The 18,237-nt window shown below is 45.8% G+C and overlaps 1 protein-coding gene across 1 annotated transcript in view; it reads left to right on the forward strand.

Moving 5' to 3' along the window:
- Positions 1-17,990, forward strand: part of LOC149332472 (A-type potassium channel modulatory protein KCNIP1-like) — a 164,902-nt gene extending 146,912 nt beyond the window's left edge. Inside the window, exons 5-7 of the mRNA XM_089558085.1 lie at positions 1,890-2,165; positions 7,249-7,311; positions 9,667-17,990. Of these exons, the coding sequence (XP_089414211.1) occupies positions 1,890-2,165; positions 7,249-7,311; positions 9,667-9,714 (387 nt within the window). The 3' untranslated portion in view covers positions 9,715-17,990. The remainder of the gene's footprint in view (positions 1-1,889; positions 2,166-7,248; positions 7,312-9,666) is intronic.
- Positions 17,991-18,237: the final 247 nt, after the last annotated feature.

Here is an 18,237-nt window from a genome sequence, read left to right on the forward strand (position 1 = left end):
TTCAGACGGACAAGTGTATAGAACTGAAGAGAGTACAAAATCATTTTTGTGACAAGAAATATCTGAGGCTAATGGGAACAAAACATTAGACAGTTTTTCTGCGTGTACTAAACCAGTATAGCTGTTTGCTTCGCATGAAAAATGCTACTCTGATATTGAACGTAAATTGCAGTTGGCTAGTATCGACCGATTACCGGGGGGATTATAACGAAAAAAGACCGCTTTCATTCAAAACAAAATTTTAGTAGCTGTAAAAGGGAAAAATTGAATAAAAGTGTCGCCACCACCGGCAGATTTCGCAAGTAAAGTGCGTTGCGTAGACAGAGTCTTTGCGTCCGGATTCGGGAAGCTAGGCTACAATGCCACTCACTTCAACGGCAGTCACGGAGTCTTTTATGGTGGGGACGTCATGAGCTTGAATCGAGTTTATAGAAAATTTTAAAATTCATCTTGTAGGCAATAAATGAGTCTCTCGCGGTCAGATGTACGTTCATTTAAAGAGATAAGAACCACAGAATCAACTTTTACTTCGAACAAAAATTTATTGAAGTTGTCTTCTCTCGTAGTGCATGACCGAAGAACGTCATGCACTCCGTAGAGCTTCCATGTTGCCGAAATCTCTCTACTGTTGTCTTCATCTTAGTTTCGCGCTTGTTAATAAGTCTGTGATGATTTTCGAAGCGTCGGCTCTGCTACTCAGGATAGAGCATTCGCGCCGTGAAAAAAAAAATGTGCACAATGCTGCCACATGTGAAGCACTGAACGAAATACTATCAAGTTAAGGCCATTTTGTGAGATTGGTAGGAAACGTTTCATCGCTTCAGAATTTTCTGGCTTGTGCATTGTGAGCGAACTGTAGCGATTCCCAGGGGCACCTAATTTCATTGTTTGTTCGGAATGCCATGACATTAGCACCTGTTGACGTCTTTTCCGGAAGTGACGTCACTTCCTGTCTGGTGGCGTTACTTCTCTCTAGCCCATAGAGTTTGTTACTATTACCTAGAGGGAAAGCTGGGAGTTTGCTTGGAGGCCTCAAGAGCACTTCAGCCACCATGGGCGCTCGAAGCATCATGGGGCGGTGAGCTACCGACTGCAGAACTACAACTTTTGGCCAAAAAATAATAAAAATATAAAGCTGTTCGATAACTACGAATGTGCTAACATTCAATATCCTGTCTGTAAATTGCAACAAACGAGCAGAAAGGTATGTAAATGCAAAGTTTGCCCAAAGTTAGAGATGGCTAGCTTCCCTATTCGTCAAGTAATCAGCACTAAAAAAACTGATATTTCGTGATTAACAGGCGCATTTTTAAAAGTAAATATGTTTTTTTTTTAAATGTTGCTGCTTAGATACTTTAAGAGGTTTTTTAATGGCATTTCGGAAAAGTGAAACCTTTTATGGGCATCGTGTGTCTTTGCGGTTTCACTACTATGGCTTTTGCACACTGCGTTCGCGCGAAAGTCGTCTGCGCACACACGAACAGCGTTTTCGGAATGAAACATCTTAGTAGTGCCACTCCGTGTTCCCGAAAAAATACGACTGTCCCGCAACAAGTAGCTCACCGTCCCATGATGCTTTGAGCGTCCATGGTGGCCGAAGTGCAGCGCCACCAGCTTTCCCTCCAGGTAATAGTAAGAAACTCTATGCTCTAGCCAGCGAGAATGCTCCTGCCTGGGGACGTCACTTTCCTCTAGCCAATAAGAATGCTGCTGTTTGTTTGCATCACTTCCCATCAGCCAATGACCGAATTTTATGATCGACGACGCACTTTGGCCCCATTGGGTTTCTAATGCTGTCGCATTAAAAAAAAGTGAAGCAGTGTCACGTGGTGATAGCAGCATAAGCAGCGGCAGCAGCGCCGTGTTTCGTGAACCCTTCGCCGTCGCAGGACTTCGTGGTGGGCCTGTCCGCGCTGTCACGGGGCGCGCCCGTGGACAAGCTCCGGTGGGCGTTCCAGCTGTACGACCTGAACGGCGACGGCATCATCTCGCGAGACGAGATGACGGACATCATCGTCTCCATCCACAGCCTGGTCGGAGCCCACCACGCCCACCCCTCGTCAGGCGCGGGGGGCGGGGCCTCCTCTACGGCGGGGGCAGGAAGCGGAGGGCCAGACGATGACGATCCGGACTCCGTCAGGGACCACGCCAACAGGGTCTTCCAGGTAAGGGCCCCCCTAACTCTTACAGGGACTTCCGTGCCAGGGCTTAGCTTTGGTTAAGCCTGGTAGGTTGCGAAAGCAAAAGCGCAGCGCCTCCAACTGAAGGAACGCAGTGCGCCGCGTCTACAGGTCACGCGTGGCTAGCGGCCGCCGCTGCGCGACGACTCAAAGCGTCTTCGGTAATTTTTTTATATTTTGTTTTTGATGTTGTTGCGACTGAGAGCAAGAAAACATAATCTACAGCTGGTATGACGTCACAGCGGCAGTAGCGCCACAGATGCGCAGCGCGGCAAACACACACCGTAACTGCAGCCGGGCTCTCTGAAGGAGCGAGTTAGTCGCCCATAATCTACAGCTGGTATGACGTCACAGCGGCAGTAGCGCCACAGGTGCGCGGCGCGGCGTAACTGCAGCCGGGCTATCTGAAGGAGCGAGTTGGTCGCCCATATTCACTCCGCTAAAGGTCAAACGTGACTGTGGCCGGGTCACGCGAAGGCTTGAAAGTGCGAGTAATATTGCTTTCGCAATAAAAAGAGTGGGCTTTCACGGCGTCTGGATCTCGAAATGACAGCTCAAGCGCCTGAAGACGTACCGTCGTCAGCATGCTTAACACGAACGCTCGACTGCGCGTCTTGCACTGATTACAGCCCCTGAAGGCTGGGCGCTGAGTCGGAGACTATGCTGCACGGTTTGTTTGCGGCGGTTGGAGACAGCTCGTGCCCTGCTTCCACTCTAATATTGTCTCAGACGCAGCGGACGACGCCCAGCGTCGCTGATGTCAATAGAAGACACGTGCTGGAGCGTTCGTGTTAAGCGTGCTAACGACTGTACTTCCGTCCTGAATAGACCGATATGGCGTTTTCATCGCCCACGCCTACTCTTGCTCAAGGATCAGTAACGGCTGTGGTCCTCATGGCCTGGTTCTCGCGTTTTTCTGTGCAGCAACTACCAGGTGCGTACGGATACAAGCCAAGTTGTGGTTTTCCCAGTGTTATTGTCTGCGTGCACTGAATGATCAATTATCATTAAGTCCAAGCTTTAATTATACGCTCAGGGGCTTTGTCAGGGTTAGAGATTGCGCTCTGGCAACTACGGGGATATTAGTTTGCTGAAGAATATTCAGCCAAGGATACGGTAAATCAAGTAAAAGCAGTAAGGGGTGTAGGCACCTGGTTGGTGCCTACACCACGCATAAATACCGGTAAACAGCGCCTGCAATATAGACTTCCTTCTCTTCTAAACACATACAAATCTGCCAATTTCAACTTGTCTACCTGTACTAATCGTGAGCTGCGTTGCTTATACATAGACTGTGTTACAAAATGATTTTTTTTCTTTAAACTGCACTAAGAGGTGTTTTTGTTTTGTTTAAATTGTATTGTTTGATTCATTGTGCTTTTGTTGTACTGCTGAAAGATACTTATGCAATGATGTTTGGATGAACATGTAAATTGCCCACATGTACAATCTAGTGGTAAGATTTTTTTGGTGTTAATGTGTTTTTCTCTGAATTGTTTTCTTTTGTTTTCTTTGTTATTTTTTCTCGTCGCCTGTCACTGCTGCCCGTTATAATGGGGGCTGCGGCTCAGTCAAGCTGTCTATTACAGCTTTTTCTGCAGCTCCTCTGTCACTTTTTTGAGGCAGAAATAAAAATGATTGAATGAATGATTGAAAGTGGTAACTGCTGGGAAGTGAGAGTGGGTGATGGGCGACTGGATGCAGCGATCAGTTATCCGCGTAGAAGCTGTTTAACAACAACTAGACTAATGAACTCATAATGACTTAATTTCAATGGCACAAGGGCAACTTGGTCAAGGAGCGCCGTGGCGGATCTGTTAGATTTGCGTAAGGCAATGATATAAAGATAATGCTCTTAACAGTATGCGTCACGCATAGCGCGTGTCGCATTAGAACGCTAAACCTCATATACCACACCATCCTTATGGCATGAACTATTTACAAAGGTAGGGCCTGTTTACAAAGAGCGAACTTGATCGCTACTATTCCGACAGGGACGTTTCGTGGACGGCATCATTGCTGCCAGCTAGCATGGAACCCACGCTGAAGCTTTTCATAAATAAGAAAAATCCTAGCGCAGCTGCTAGAGGGTCTGTAGTGCGCGTCTTGAATTGGCCCGATCGGCTTCCGCTCGCAGGGATATTCATTCCGGCAAATGGAAGCTCTTGTAAAGGGTGCACGGCCACACAAGCACTTTGAGAAAGGTAAAGCCAGCTTGTAGGGACAAGGATGCTTAGGAACGGGTGATGCCAGTATATTTTCGAACCAATATGGTAAGTAAATACGGGAAATATTGAAGCTATATTACGATCAATACAGTGAGTCTGTTCGTGGCATGGCCCAATGGACGCACGGATATCCACAGCTTCGGTTATTGCGTTGAAGCGAGTGCTTGTTGATGAGCGCATACAAGTCCAGCAAATCTGGACGCACGCTTCTAGTTCGCCCGTCTGACACCATAAGCCGCGTGGCGCTGAAAACTCTAACTCACAGTGGCACCTGTCACTACCCTCCTAAAAATTTCAGGGGGCACTTTGACTGTCTAAAGTGGGTAGAGGCGGAAGCGTTTTCCGCACCACCTTCGCTGTTTCTGTGGCACCGGTGGCGTCACATATAATTGAGTACTAATTACTAAGTGATGACAAATCACTTATTAATGGTTAATTACTGATTAATGCCTGAATACTAATTAACTGCTAATTAATGAGGCTTAAGCTTCGCCTTTAGGAGTGGAACGCGACAGCGCGTTGTAGCGCTGCCAGGGAGTCCACGGAACACCACCCGTTCAGCGCGATGCCTTGCCCTTTGAACGCAACGCTTTTTGAGGAAAGGAAATGGCGCAGTAATTCTCTGTCATCTCGGTGGACACCTGAACCGCACCGTAGAGGAAGGGAGGAAGTGGGAGTGAAAGAAGATAAAGAGGAGCCGTAATGAAGAAAATGAAAATTGTATTTGAGGAAAGGAAATTACGCAGTAACTGTCTCACAAAATTCAGGGGGGCACTTTTTTGACCTAGTGTGTGGTCACTGATGCCCCTAAGAGTGGAACGCGACAGCGTCTTGCAACGCTGCCAAGGAGTCCATAGAACGCCATCGCCCATTTGGTTCTACGCATCGCTCGTCAGTAAATTGGTTTTTGAGGAAAGGAAATGTATCTGTCTCGCATTTGTCGGTGGACACCTAAACCTCGCGGGAAGGGAATGGAGGAGGATGAGAGTGAGTGAAGACACCGTATTCACTAGACGCGCCTTTGTTCATTCCAAACCATCGAGCAGGCATGGCGGAGTGGGTAGCATGCTCGTCTCTCACGCCGAAGACCGGGGTTCGATTCCTGAGCTCGACCAATTTCTTAATCGGTTTTATTTATTTATATGGCCTGACTAGTAAAGCTAATTAGGCTAATTGGGCAATTAAGCAATTAACTAAGCTCAGTCCCACTTACTTGGAGCATCACTATACGATGCCTTCAATTGGTTGCATGGTTACTAGCCAAAGTACAATTGGCCCGGTTTGAAATTCGCGCACTGTGACGTCACGACCGTTGCCACCAATTGAAAAGCGTGACATTTTCTGTCGACAACTGCTGCTTACAACGATGAGACATTAAAGGCTTCCGCCTTAATATCCATCCACCCGTCTATCCATTGCGGTGATTTCGAATGTTCCGCATGTCTCGTTGATTTTCTATGGCCGTCAGAAATAGTTGGTGTGAACGCAGGAAGAGCTTCTACCTACATATTCTCTGCCTGTTCTCTACCTACTCAAAATTTTCTCAAAGTTTTCTCAAAATTACAAGTTTAAAACATCGCCACTGAATCACTCAGTTTTCGCTACGGGGGGCTGACAGATGGCGCTACTTGGTGGAGTCAAGGAAAGATGGGCATACACATCATGTAGAAACTCTGCTCACTTAAATAACAACGTCTATGTGCGATACAGCATAGTTAACATATTATGCGATCACTTTCAATCGAGTAGCTGGTCAAGACCGCTTCTTTCCGTTCATCTCTTCTACCGGCTTTCCCATCTCGATCAGCTTGCTCTCTCAGCGCGCATTCCTCGCCAAATGTGGTTCCCGTTTCACATCAAGCGGTCTACGTATCTTGCTTTTGCGAACGCCACCGCATTCCAGCGTAACCGACGCTAAAGCCATTGCTTCTGCTCTTAGGGCAACGTAACCGTGACGTCATAGCTTTGAGGACGACACGCATGCGATGTCCTAGGGAGAGTGACGCAAGCAACCACGCGAGGTCGAGAGCACTTCAAAAGAAACTGGCCTCAAAGCAAGTTCCCGCTACTGCTTCTTCACTCCGTTACGCAAGGGGATGGGCGCCGTAGTGACGTAAGAGGCTGCTGCCATGAACGTACGGCAGGACGTAGTGAAGGCGAAGTGCGCGCAATAAGCGAGTTCGCGAAACCACGTCCAGAGCGGCCACTTTACCTTCAACTTGAGCACGACGCCTCTAGTGTCTCTTTTTTGTCCCCTCTATATCCTGCACACGCTGTTCAATGTCGACCCAACTGTCGTGCATTCTTGACGAACGCGTCACAGCCTCTTACCTGAGTCTCGTTATCCAGTAAGCAGTGTGGTGAGCTTATATGTGCGCTCGCTCCTCAAGGACTCTGCGCATTCATTTTGCCGGTAGTTTCGTTTTCACGAGAACCACTTGCCACAACTTGTGACCTCCAAAGCCAGACTTGAGCGTTGAACTAGGAGAAGCTTAGCTCGGCGTTTTCTTGATATTTGCTTGCTTCTTTATCTCAGCATTCTTAAATGGAAACCTGAATTAATTGCCTAACCATGCCCAAACAAGCTGAAAAGTTCTCTGTACGTGAGTCTTCATGTTTTCACTAGAGAGACTCAGGATTGAAACGCACTTAACATACGAGAACTTCGCTGTGCCTCGTGCGCTGCCACTAGTGCTTTTGTTAGCTTTAGCTTTTCTTGAGAATTCTTTCAGCTATTAAAGCAGATTTTCCATTGCTACTTGTCGCTATGAAGCGATGCAAGCGTTGAAAAATTCTACCAAAGGCATAGCTCGTGACTTGCCTTACACATGATTACGCAGAAACTGGACCTGAATCAAGATGGAGTTGTGACTATCGACGAGTTCATCGAAACCTGCTTAAAGGTGAGCCACTGAGAGACGCTGTTATACGATCATTATCTCTAAAAATATAGTGATCACAGTAATTTGTGACAGTACACTCCTAGTGTGTAGTTACTAGTTGCATGCCATGAACATTTGCTTTTTCAATTTTCAGGGCCATAAATTGATTCCCAATTGTAAATTGCTTTCTACCAACCTGTCGATGCAGCTGGCTATTCACTGTATCCGTTGGGCTGACCTCCAATGACGAAAGAACTAACGAGCAAGCAATTTAACTAGCTCACTAACTAAACTGGCTTGCTTGCTTGTTTGCAAATGAATAACTCACGCAATTTTCATTGCGTCACTTACCCACGTACTAGACCAATATCTCTCTCACGTATTCATCATCATCATCAGCCTGACTGCGCGTACTGCAGACCAAAGACCTCTCTTGTGTCTCCCCAATTAACCCTGTCCTTTGCCACCTGCGACTACCATATCCCCGCAAACTTCTTAATCTCATCCGCCCACCTAACTTTCTACCGCCCCCTGCTACGCTCGCCTTCTCTTGGAATCCACTCCATTACCCTTAAGGACCAGCGATTACCTTGTCTTCGCATTACAAGCCCTGCCCAGGCCCATTTCTTCTTCTTGATTTCGACTAGGACGTCATTAACCCGCGTTTGTTTCCTCACCCACTCTGTCCGCTTCCGGTCTCTTAACGTTACACCATCGTTTTTCTTACCATAACAGCCATGAAATGGGTACTAAGGATGCAACGGCGAGTATTGATGTAACCTATGGAATGATGGAGTGCATAGTCCGACAAATGGGCTGACGAAGTTTACTGCAGGAAGAATGCATGATGGTAACGTGCAAGTGAATTTAGAGCTTATCGAGATGTCCAATGTCTTTTAAATAAAATAGAAAGTTCATTGCGAGTCTCTGTTGCCTAAGGCAGGCTAAGAGACCTAAAACTTTGTCCATTGTTATCTTCGTTTTTTTTAACCTTTTCCACACTGCTCTCCTTCTGTCTTTATCTCCCAAATTCCCCTCCCTACGCAGAGTAGCATGCCAGCGATTTTTAAACGCCGGCTAAATTCTCTGTATTTCTTTAAAGAGTTTCTCTCTCTCTTACCATAGCTCTATGAACAACCTTCTATGAACCTTCTACGAAAAACTCATATTCGCTATACGAGGGGGTACCCAAAAGAAACCGGACTAAATTTTTTGGTCGGAAAAGCTTCTGTGGTACCGCGTTTTGCCACTAGGAGCGCATAGAACGAACATTCCAGAGTCAGTAAGCCGAGTGCCGTCGTTGAAGGAGGTCAGACTAGTTTAGGCAGAGTTTTAGAGTGACGACTGTTTTGTGTGAATGCCGTTTTTGCAATAGTTGATTTTCGTGAACAGCGTGCGCCGGTGAAATTCTGATTGTTGCTTGGAAAAAGTTGAATGGAAACTCTTGAAATATTAAGAAAGACGTGCAAGGACGATGCTATGGGGACAACTCAAGTGTTCCTGAATCGAATCCTGAATCAAAGCAACAATCATGCCAATGGAAAACTTCAAATTCACCTCGCCTCAAGAAAGCTCGTCAGGTGAAACCAAACCTCAAAACAATGCTGATTTGTTTTTTCGACGTGAGAGGAGTCGTCCATTGAGAATTTGTTCCGCAGGGTCAGACAGTTAGCCAGGCTTTCTACTTTGGATGTTTTGAAAAGATTGGGCAACAGTGTGCGGTGAAAGCGGCCAGATTTGTGGCGGTCGGGTGACTGGTTTTTCCATCATGGTAATGCCCCTGCTCACACAGCCCTGTCTCTACGACAATTTTGGACCAAAAATGGCATGACCCCTATTCCTCAACCCTCATACTCTCCCGACCTTGCCCCGTGCTACTTTCTTTGTTTCCTAGAATGTAAAAATAGGTGAATGGAAAGCGTTTCGCTGATGTTGTTGAGGTGAAGAAAAAAACGACGGAGGCACTGTCAAGCATCACAAAAGATGAATTTAAACAATGTTTTGAAAAATGAAATGAAAGATTCGACAAGCGTATCATTGCAAGTGGGGAATACTTTGAAGGAGATTGAAGGTCTGTGCTTAAAATGTGAACAAATAAGTTCAAACAAAAATAAGTCCGGTTTCTTTTGGGTACCCCCTCGTACGTTTAAGTGATTCACTACCGTACTCACTCGGTCACTCACTAATTCACTCTTCAGGCAATGAAATCAGTTACTCTCTCCCTAGGTAATTCACTCACTCCCTCGTTAGCTACCTCGTCGCCTACCTACTAACCGAATAATTTACCTACCGTGTCAGCCTCTGGAAAACTAACTCGCTACCTGACTTGTTAAGCCTCTCATTAAGGTTGTGCCCGCTGCCCCTGCCTCGTCCCAGGACGAAAACGTGATGAAGTCGCTGGCCATCCTCGACACGGTGCTATGAGTGTGCCGGAAAAAACTGGGCCCGCTTCGTCTGGTGGAACCTGAAGCGCGGTGCGCGTGTGCTCTTAACGCGCGCCCTAACCGACCAATCAGAATGGGCGAAGCTTGTTACGTGGAGTGGACAGCCGCCGACGTCGAGGGGACTACCACCACCCGCTTCACCTCTCGTCCAGCGAGCCGGTCGCAGGTCCCGCGTCACAACACCTGACAGCGTGTTGGCTCAACTTGCACCATCCGCGTCCCACGGCCCAAGGTTGCCCGACGCGCCTCGGCTCCTTCGAGCCTGCAGGCGTCCTGTGCTGGAAACACTGGCACTCGGTTTGGGGGACTGCCATCATCCCCTCTCAGCGTATCGAACTGAAAGAGTTCATTGAATAGCTTTCGATTGTTTACTTCCGGAGGTTGGGGTAAACGAGACAAAGGTCAATAGGAAGAACATTACGGCGCGACGCTGACGAGTAGTAGTCAGCATTCTAACGCAACAAAAGTTCGTGCACCTTCTTATCGCATTATGCGATGCAAAGCCGTTATCGACAGGATTGTGGGGCGTCGTCACTCTTAGTGTTCTTAGTTTCGGTCACGCCTAACCTCCGGAAGCTATTGGATCACTGAGTGGAGGTTGGCTGGTGCCATCAGGAATGTCTTAGACGATCGCAAGGTTGCGAGGTTTCTTAACGAAGACTTGTCATAGTTCTTTGTTAAGGTGGGGAGGTGTCCTCTCACAATACGACACCAGCAAACTTTCCGCGCAGCTGAAGTGACGGGCGAGGACTTGAGTGACGTAAGCGGGAGAGAACACAGTAGCGACGAGTGCTGCTTGTAGTTTCATGAATACTTCACTTTAAACCGGCTCAAGATATCAACTCGCTAAGAGCATTGATGCAAAAAGGACAACGTTTCTTCGCGAATAACGTTTGTTTTGTTGCTCTTGAAGGACTCGATTGAAGCTTTCAATCGGGTGCTTAGTTTTTATTTTGAATATTTTAAGCGATCACCTGTACTAGGTTGTGTTTATTCTTTGAAGTAGGTCAGCGCTCAGTGAATGGCAATTCGCTCCCTGTGTGACAAATTTTAGCCTAACCGAAATGGAACTTTCAAATACCAACAAGTGTCATTACGGTGAACAACAATTCGGAATTAAAAATTTGAAATTGAATGACGGCAATTGAGATTTTCAACCTTAATCCTTTTAAACCTTAGGTTAATCCCGGCAATGAAGGGAAAATTTTCAGACTCTAACGCTTTTCCTTGAACTTAAACACAGAAGCTCAGTTTTCATTATCTGCTTGCAGTGGTTTACGCTATCAAAGCACCAGCATATTTTTAGGCGCCGAAGTACAGGCGTCCCAGAACCCTGTTTAAACTTGTAAATTCTCACGAAAGCAGATATCACAATTATTGTGCTTGGCATGCATCGTCGTTATATCGACAGCTCGAGCCATGTCAGAAATCAGAAATCTAAGCAAACTCAAATGATATGCATGCATGGACCAAAGTGTTGGTGAAGAGAGAGTATATTCTCCTCAGCATAAATACGTATTTTCACGAAGCTTCGCTATCGACAGCTCGAGCCATGTCAGAAATCAGAAATCTAAGCAAACTCAAATGATATGCATGCATGGACCAAAGTGTTGGTGAAGAGAGAGTATATTCTCCTCAGCATAAATACGTATTTTCACGAAGCTTCGCTGACATTTATGGCTATATCTATATTAACTTCGATGAAATCGATCAAATGTCTTCGAGCTTTTGCACGCCCCCTTTCAAACGCAATCACGTCGAGGCTTAAGCGTGCCATCATCCAAACTACTGCGCCATTCTCTTGCTGGCACTCCAAAGAAGCAAGATGCTCACGATTACGAGGAGCCGTTTTAGGCTCACCCAAATTGAAACCTCCATCGCAAAGTGTGGTGTCGTCACTCAATCCTCGCCTCGTGTCTCGTACCCGACAAGCTTAGGGAGAAAAGGGAAAAAGCTGCCGAGTTCCTGTTACGTGACGCCGTCGACGGCCTTGTGACATCACGTAGGGTTGTGACGTATAATCTTTGTCCGTTAAGGAGAAACAAACCTGAAACGTCCGATTAGGATGAGCGATACGCTTGCTCTTTCGTCCGCAGTAGTAGGCACTTGCAGCAGTTCGTTTATTCTGTGCCGTTTGTGTGTTTATCGATGCTTGTCTTATCATACTCCCGCAACCGACGCTCGGCATGGTTGTCTAGTGTCGTCAGTCCCTGTCATATCTCCTTCGAGGTCGTGCTGGCTGTCGCGTAGCTGCTTGGAAGACAAAATAATCGTTGGTTAATAATAATAAGAATATTAATTTCTCCATTCAAGTGATGGAAGGGACCAGGGGTAAAAGCTGCAAGAGAGTTTCACCAGAGCCCATGGCCCCTTCTACGCAAGCACTTGAGCATACTTATGCACAATTGAGCATACAAAATTTCATTGCAAAAAAGGGCAGAAAAAAAAAGGGATATTCAAAATTCCGCAAGTGCGCTTTTCCACATAACAATGTTGCCCAAAACAAGATGGCTGACCATGCGTTCCCAGCTGAAACAAAGCAAGAAAGACTAATTTTTTGTTTGGTTTTTCCAAAACACGTTTCTTACATTCTATCCACACTTTCAGCGCCTGTCCTGTAGCCCACGTAGTTTCTTTATTGCGAAGTCCGCCATCTTGTTTTTGGCAACACCGTTATGTGGGAAAGCGCACTTGCGGAATTTTGAATATCCCCTATTGTTTTGTTGAAAGCAGTGCTAGGAAGTGAGAAGTGACGGAGCTCACGAATCATAGTACGACATAAATGAATTCGTCACTCATTGAGGTCACTGAGGGGAGTACGCAAAATGTACAAGCTTACCACACAATAATTAGGATGAAGCAGCCACGTTCCAGTATTCGCGGGACCTGTTGTAGAGGATTGAATTTCGATTCCAGCTGAGATAGGTTACGGAGAACGTTTAGGTTTTCTTTTAATTTACGCTAAAGGCCACGTTTAGTCTGTAGCGGTATATAATTTCCGAACAGGTATGTCTCCTTGAAGGAACCGATTGCGAGTGTGAAAATTATATAGAATATCAGTAAGGAGCCTATATTTTTTTGCAGTATGGACAACTTTTCTGAACTTGTTGCTTAAATCAACGGATTCTTCCATTTTGGACGTCGTGCAGCTAGACTTTAACTCCTCATTTCGATGGTTTATTATCAGCCTAACTCATCCGCGGAACGTTGTCTTAATTGTTATCGTATTGAATACGAAGTTTACGAGAAACTTTGTCAGAACAAGGAAATTGAATTTCTAGACTACTTTTATCCCTTGCGTTACTTCGGCATACTCCGGCTCGTATGCTACCTAACTATTCAGCTACCGAAAGTAATTAAAAATTCTAAGTACTCCTCTTTCAACATTTCCCATCGAATCAACGCCTTCTGCACTGGCTATCAAACTAACTTTTGCGTTTTGTATTGAGTGCCTTGTTCTTTGCTTTACTAGCCAAACATTACCTTGGAACCTAACATCATACTTGAATCATTAAACGTTTCGTGTGCGCAGTGTTATAACTAACTGTCACTGCAGTTAACCTAATTGGTTATATTTCCAAACAGCTAAAGCGACAGCCAGCGTTTTTGTGCTGCTAGCTGGTTGACACCTTGACTATTACCTTTTAAATCTTTCAGCTCCACATTTCAGTGAAAAACTTCCTTATTGCTGTTCAGTGCAATTCCGAGGTGTTAAGCTCCGTTATGTTTGCTCACAAAATCGTATTTGGCAGCTCAGACTCTTTAACTATTTCTGTTCTTTGTTTATAAGCAGGCTTAGGTGGAAACGTTTACCGGGTTGTTTTTGATATTTAGTGGTTTTCACTACAGAACTGATGATGTTTCCATGCTGTCTCGCCTGTTCTATGAATTGATGCAGATACATAAATTGGATCCCATGTTGCTGCACTGGCGACCGACGCTCTGGCGTCTACACACCTGACCTGCACGTCAAGGGTAAAGCCTTCCTAAAACCGGAAGCCATCAAGGTTTTAGGCTTTAGCGGAACCGTTAGACAGGCTTCCGCTCAGAAACATATGGCGTGGAAACATTCAAACGAGTATCGCGGATGCTGAAAATATCACTGTGTTCGTAGTATTCTCCATGTATTCGTTCATTAAAGCGTGGCCAACTGAAGCAATGGCCGCGGTTCGCTCAAAGTACAGCTGAAAGTTCGACCAAGCTGCCGTGTAAAGCCAAGGTGTCAACACACACGTACAGTCAAAAAGTTTGCTTGTCCTAAAAAAAAATTTTAAAAAGCGGATAAAAAGCTCAAGGTTGCAAACTGTCGTTGAAACAACATCGAAAATCTCCGATATTTCTTAGCTATATCACTGTTACTGCGAACTTGATGCGCAGGCTAAGCTGACATTTTGGCTGTACTGAACTTATAGTGATCACTGGTACCTAGCTCATAGTTTGACATGGCATTGTTTAAGCCGCTTATTTGGGTGTGATTTTGCACGTACGGTTGTTCGGTGTGTATGCTCCCTCAACTGAAGTTCTGTGGAGTGCAGATACTGCGTATGTTCTGTTAGCATTGTGCCAAATACAGACTGTGCGTGTAAATTTTTACCCCTACCGCGCGCATCCTCCTTCATCGTCGTCTTTTGCTGCACAAGTGTGGATGCCATGGGGATATGCTCAGACCACGCGCGGGAATGATTATCGCAACGCTGTGCTTACATAGAATTATAGCGACAAATGCTGTACGGGAAGCAGCATGCTGGCAGGCGTTGTTAATGGGATCCTATAGATATCTTTCATTGAAGGTTTATTGTTTTCATTTTTTTTCTCTCTGAGGTTATCTTTATTCATTCAGAAATGGCACACCTTGCCAAACGCCCCCAAAAAAGGCTGGGTGTTGCGGGGTTTCCCTCTATTAATACTAGTCACAAAAGCCATGCTTAGTAACTCGACTCTCGTGCGTCATGCTTGAAAATCTGGCGCTTTAACTGGTCTGAAGTGAGCATCAGCCGACTGTTGCGCCATCTGGTTGCAGGCAGATAAACTTCTCAAAACTTTCCAATGCATAAAAAGAAGAGATGTTACAGGCCATCATCAACGCCCGCGGCAAAAAGGTGCCCATCTCAAAGGTGGCGCCTCAATCTGCTCACCGCTGAAAGCTGGCCTCTCGGGTAATGCGCGGATTATAAATCTGAGCTTCCTAAATGAAACATTACTGAACTCTACGCTGCTGCACGTATGATGCACTGAATGGTAGGCCAATCGCACTTCAGTTGGCTCCGTGTCTCTTCTGATTCTCTCATCGTCCTTGACTATACACTCATCGTATTTCCCTCGCATGTGCTGCAAGGAAACCAGCCAAAGGAAGCATGTTGCGTCTTGGTATGCGCCATGAGATACTCTCGCCCCAACAAAAGCAGCAAGAAATTGTGAGCGGGCCAATAAATACAGTTGATGAGTCATAAATAACTCTCGAGAGCCACTTCAACTGGGTTTCTGAAGCTACTTGGGAACTGCATACGTTATCATCTTGCTGCCCTTATACCCTTCGCGGTACTATCTTATCATTCGAAGCAGCCTTGAAATCAAAACAATTCCGTATGCACGTAGGCACAAGGCGGATTTCCTTTACGTGACTGCGGTGCAGAGCAAATTTTGCGTAGGAGCTGTCGAGAAAGAAAATAAGCTGCTAAAAAGAATACAATAATGAGTATATAAGATCGACCGACGATCTTGAGAGGATAGCGTCGGACTCAAAAGCGTCAACTTCCCCGACGGGTTGTTTAGGGACCCTTTCTTACACAGAAAAGTCATTACAAAAACGAAAGAAGGTGAAGAGCAGAATATTGAAATAGCGAGCAAAAAGTTTAAACATGCTAAGGATTCCTGTTCGTGTCAGAAGGAAGACGAAAAGAAATATGCACTGCAAGGAGGGGATCGAAGTCACTGTCTCTGAAAGCAAAAAAAAAAAAGGTCTAGCGGCGGAGCAGCGAATAATTCTGACAGCTTCTTCCTTCAGGGTATAGTTCTTATTTTTTTCCCAGAGGTTTACATGCTACGGGAAGCATATCTCCATACGTCAAGTTTATCGCTAGCGGAAACGTCGGCTTTAAGCGACGCGTCTTAAACGCTTGAAATATGTACGCTTTGATGAAAGAATAGCGCCTTTAAAACCAGTCAAGCTTTTCTAGCGCTTTAAGTGATGTAGTTTTTCTCTTTGTTTTGCCATCGCTATTATTTCGTTTTTAATGAAATCAGTTTACAAACTTTTCCAATTGTGAGAGGGCAGAGAGAGAGAAAATTTTATCACGACAGGTTTTCACTTTAGAGGGCAGAGCCCTTCCACAAGGTCTGTTTGCAATTCTTAATATCACGTCAGTGACATTACAGACACGTAAAACTAGCATGAACATGCTAATATCAAGAGTTGTTACGTAATGATCTAGATCATTGCCATGCCTGGAGGAATAAAATATAGCCCACATGTTCGGAGGTATCTTAAAATGTGCGATCTTTCTTAATGGGGCAGCATTATAGCCCCTTTTCGCCAAGGGCGCGGGGGGTGTCCGTGCAAATTTCTCCTCCCCAGCGCCCCTAGCGGCATGCGCAACGTAGCGGCTCCTGCTGACGTACGCCGTGACGTCATCGCGTGAAGCGCACTTACTCGCTGGCGCTATAGCGCAGGGAGGACACGTAATACTTGCATGTCTTGCCCTGATTGCTTATCCTGATGACGTCACATTAGGCTGATCACAGCATGCGTCATAGCCTTCCGCGTGCGCCATAGCCGCTCCTACTTTTGAACCTCTAAGACGTGCGTAACATAAACTCCCGTTCATTCCACCTTGTCTCGCAGTGGCGATGGCTTGGGCGATGACGCAAGGTACTATAGTCGCACACAACTCAAAAATGAAGCGATGTTTCGCCGCCAGGGGACCTTCTTCCAGCCAATGGCGACGGCCGAGGATGGCAATGCATTGAGTGGCAGATGAAAGGGTACAGTCCCCCCCCCCCCCCCCTTCCTCCCTAAATTGTCGCGTCGCTCCCTGCTTTGTCACGCTAGCTGGATCATAAGAATCGGCCGATGCCATGATCTAGAAGGGGGTTCCTTGACGGGAAAAAGCCACTTCATTTTTTAGTTGTATCCGAGTATAGATCCTTCCGAGCTACAGCGATGCCGATAAGCTAAATCTCAAGGCTGTCTCATATTTCTCGCATCATACTTAAGGCTCACATGTTATTATTTTCTTTTGTTCTTCCGTGCATCACAAGTTAAACTTTTACGGGGCTTCCGAAAATAAAAAAAAATAAGACCTTTGTAATTCTTTGAAAGAATGGCTGTTCTGTGGTGCGGCCCTAAGCGCGAATTGCTGTACCGTAGGTGACATGGTAAATCCGGAAATAATACGCTTTACAACGCTCAATGTTTTCCGTCACCAGCATGGAAAGCGTCCAAAACTGAACGCGTTTTAGTTATATATGTGGGCGCTGCAATGCACTTTTCATCGATAGTCAGGCGCCTCATTCCATATGCTGTCTTGTTTAGTCATTTCACGCGTCGTAAAAATATCGGAAATCAATGACTATCGACCTATTTCTTGCTTCGCGCTTCCCTCATTTGCATTTTATAGCCACGCTAAAAAAAATATTCCGTTTATGGGCACTTCGGTTTTCGATGGCGTGATGGATGCCATGAAAACCTCCTAACAATAGATCCGTTCTTTACGCAAGCTACATAGTTACGCTTTTTTTTTTGTTTCCTTATTACGCGCTACACCGCGCTTTTAAATACAACGGGTTTGAATCAGAAACGAGTATCCTTAGGAAGTCATGAGCGAGCCGTTTTGCGACAACCTTTTGGCACTGAGAAAACAAACAAAAAAGAAAATGCAGTTAAATCTGTGCGTTATACGGATATTTGTTGTTGTTGTTTTTTTAAATTCCACACGACGTCGACTAGGCGGTACTTAATCGCACTTGACCGAAAGGCCTGCAAGCCGTACCAGAAACTGTGATCGTATCTTTTGCATATACTTTCTCCAGAACTGGGCAAATGTTCGGTTTATCAGCGTTAATTCGTACATACTATATCCCTCATATGAGCGCTCAGTTGAAAGTACACACAAAAAATTTCCGGCCCTAGGCACAAGTGTTCTGTATCTATTACCTCTTCACATGCTCTGTGCTGAGTATTTTGTGACTTCGGAGTATGCAACGCTTTATAAGGCATGCTTACCGCGTGTTTAAATCAAAGCTAAAATTATGTGGTGAAAGCCGAGAACTTGGGGGGGGGGGGGGGGGGGGGTACCGTTATACCCGTTATACAGAAAGTAGATTGAGGTTGAAAGCAACCTCGCCCGCTCCACTAAAGTACCGCGGGTAAACCCGTTATACAGTCCGCACCCGGTATATAGTGTGGGGGGGGGGGGGGGGGGGGGGGGGGGGGCTCGATTTCTGCTGAATTATTTTTTTATATACTTTCCGCAGCCGGTACATAGCCCGCGAGGTGAATTTGAGC

The sequence above is a fragment of the Amblyomma mixtum genome, chromosome 8 (genome assembly GCF_055824585.1).
Source record: "Amblyomma mixtum isolate Tamu chromosome 8, ASM5582458v1, whole genome shotgun sequence".
Lineage (NCBI taxonomy): Eukaryota > Metazoa > Arthropoda > Arachnida > Ixodida > Ixodidae > Amblyomma > Amblyomma mixtum.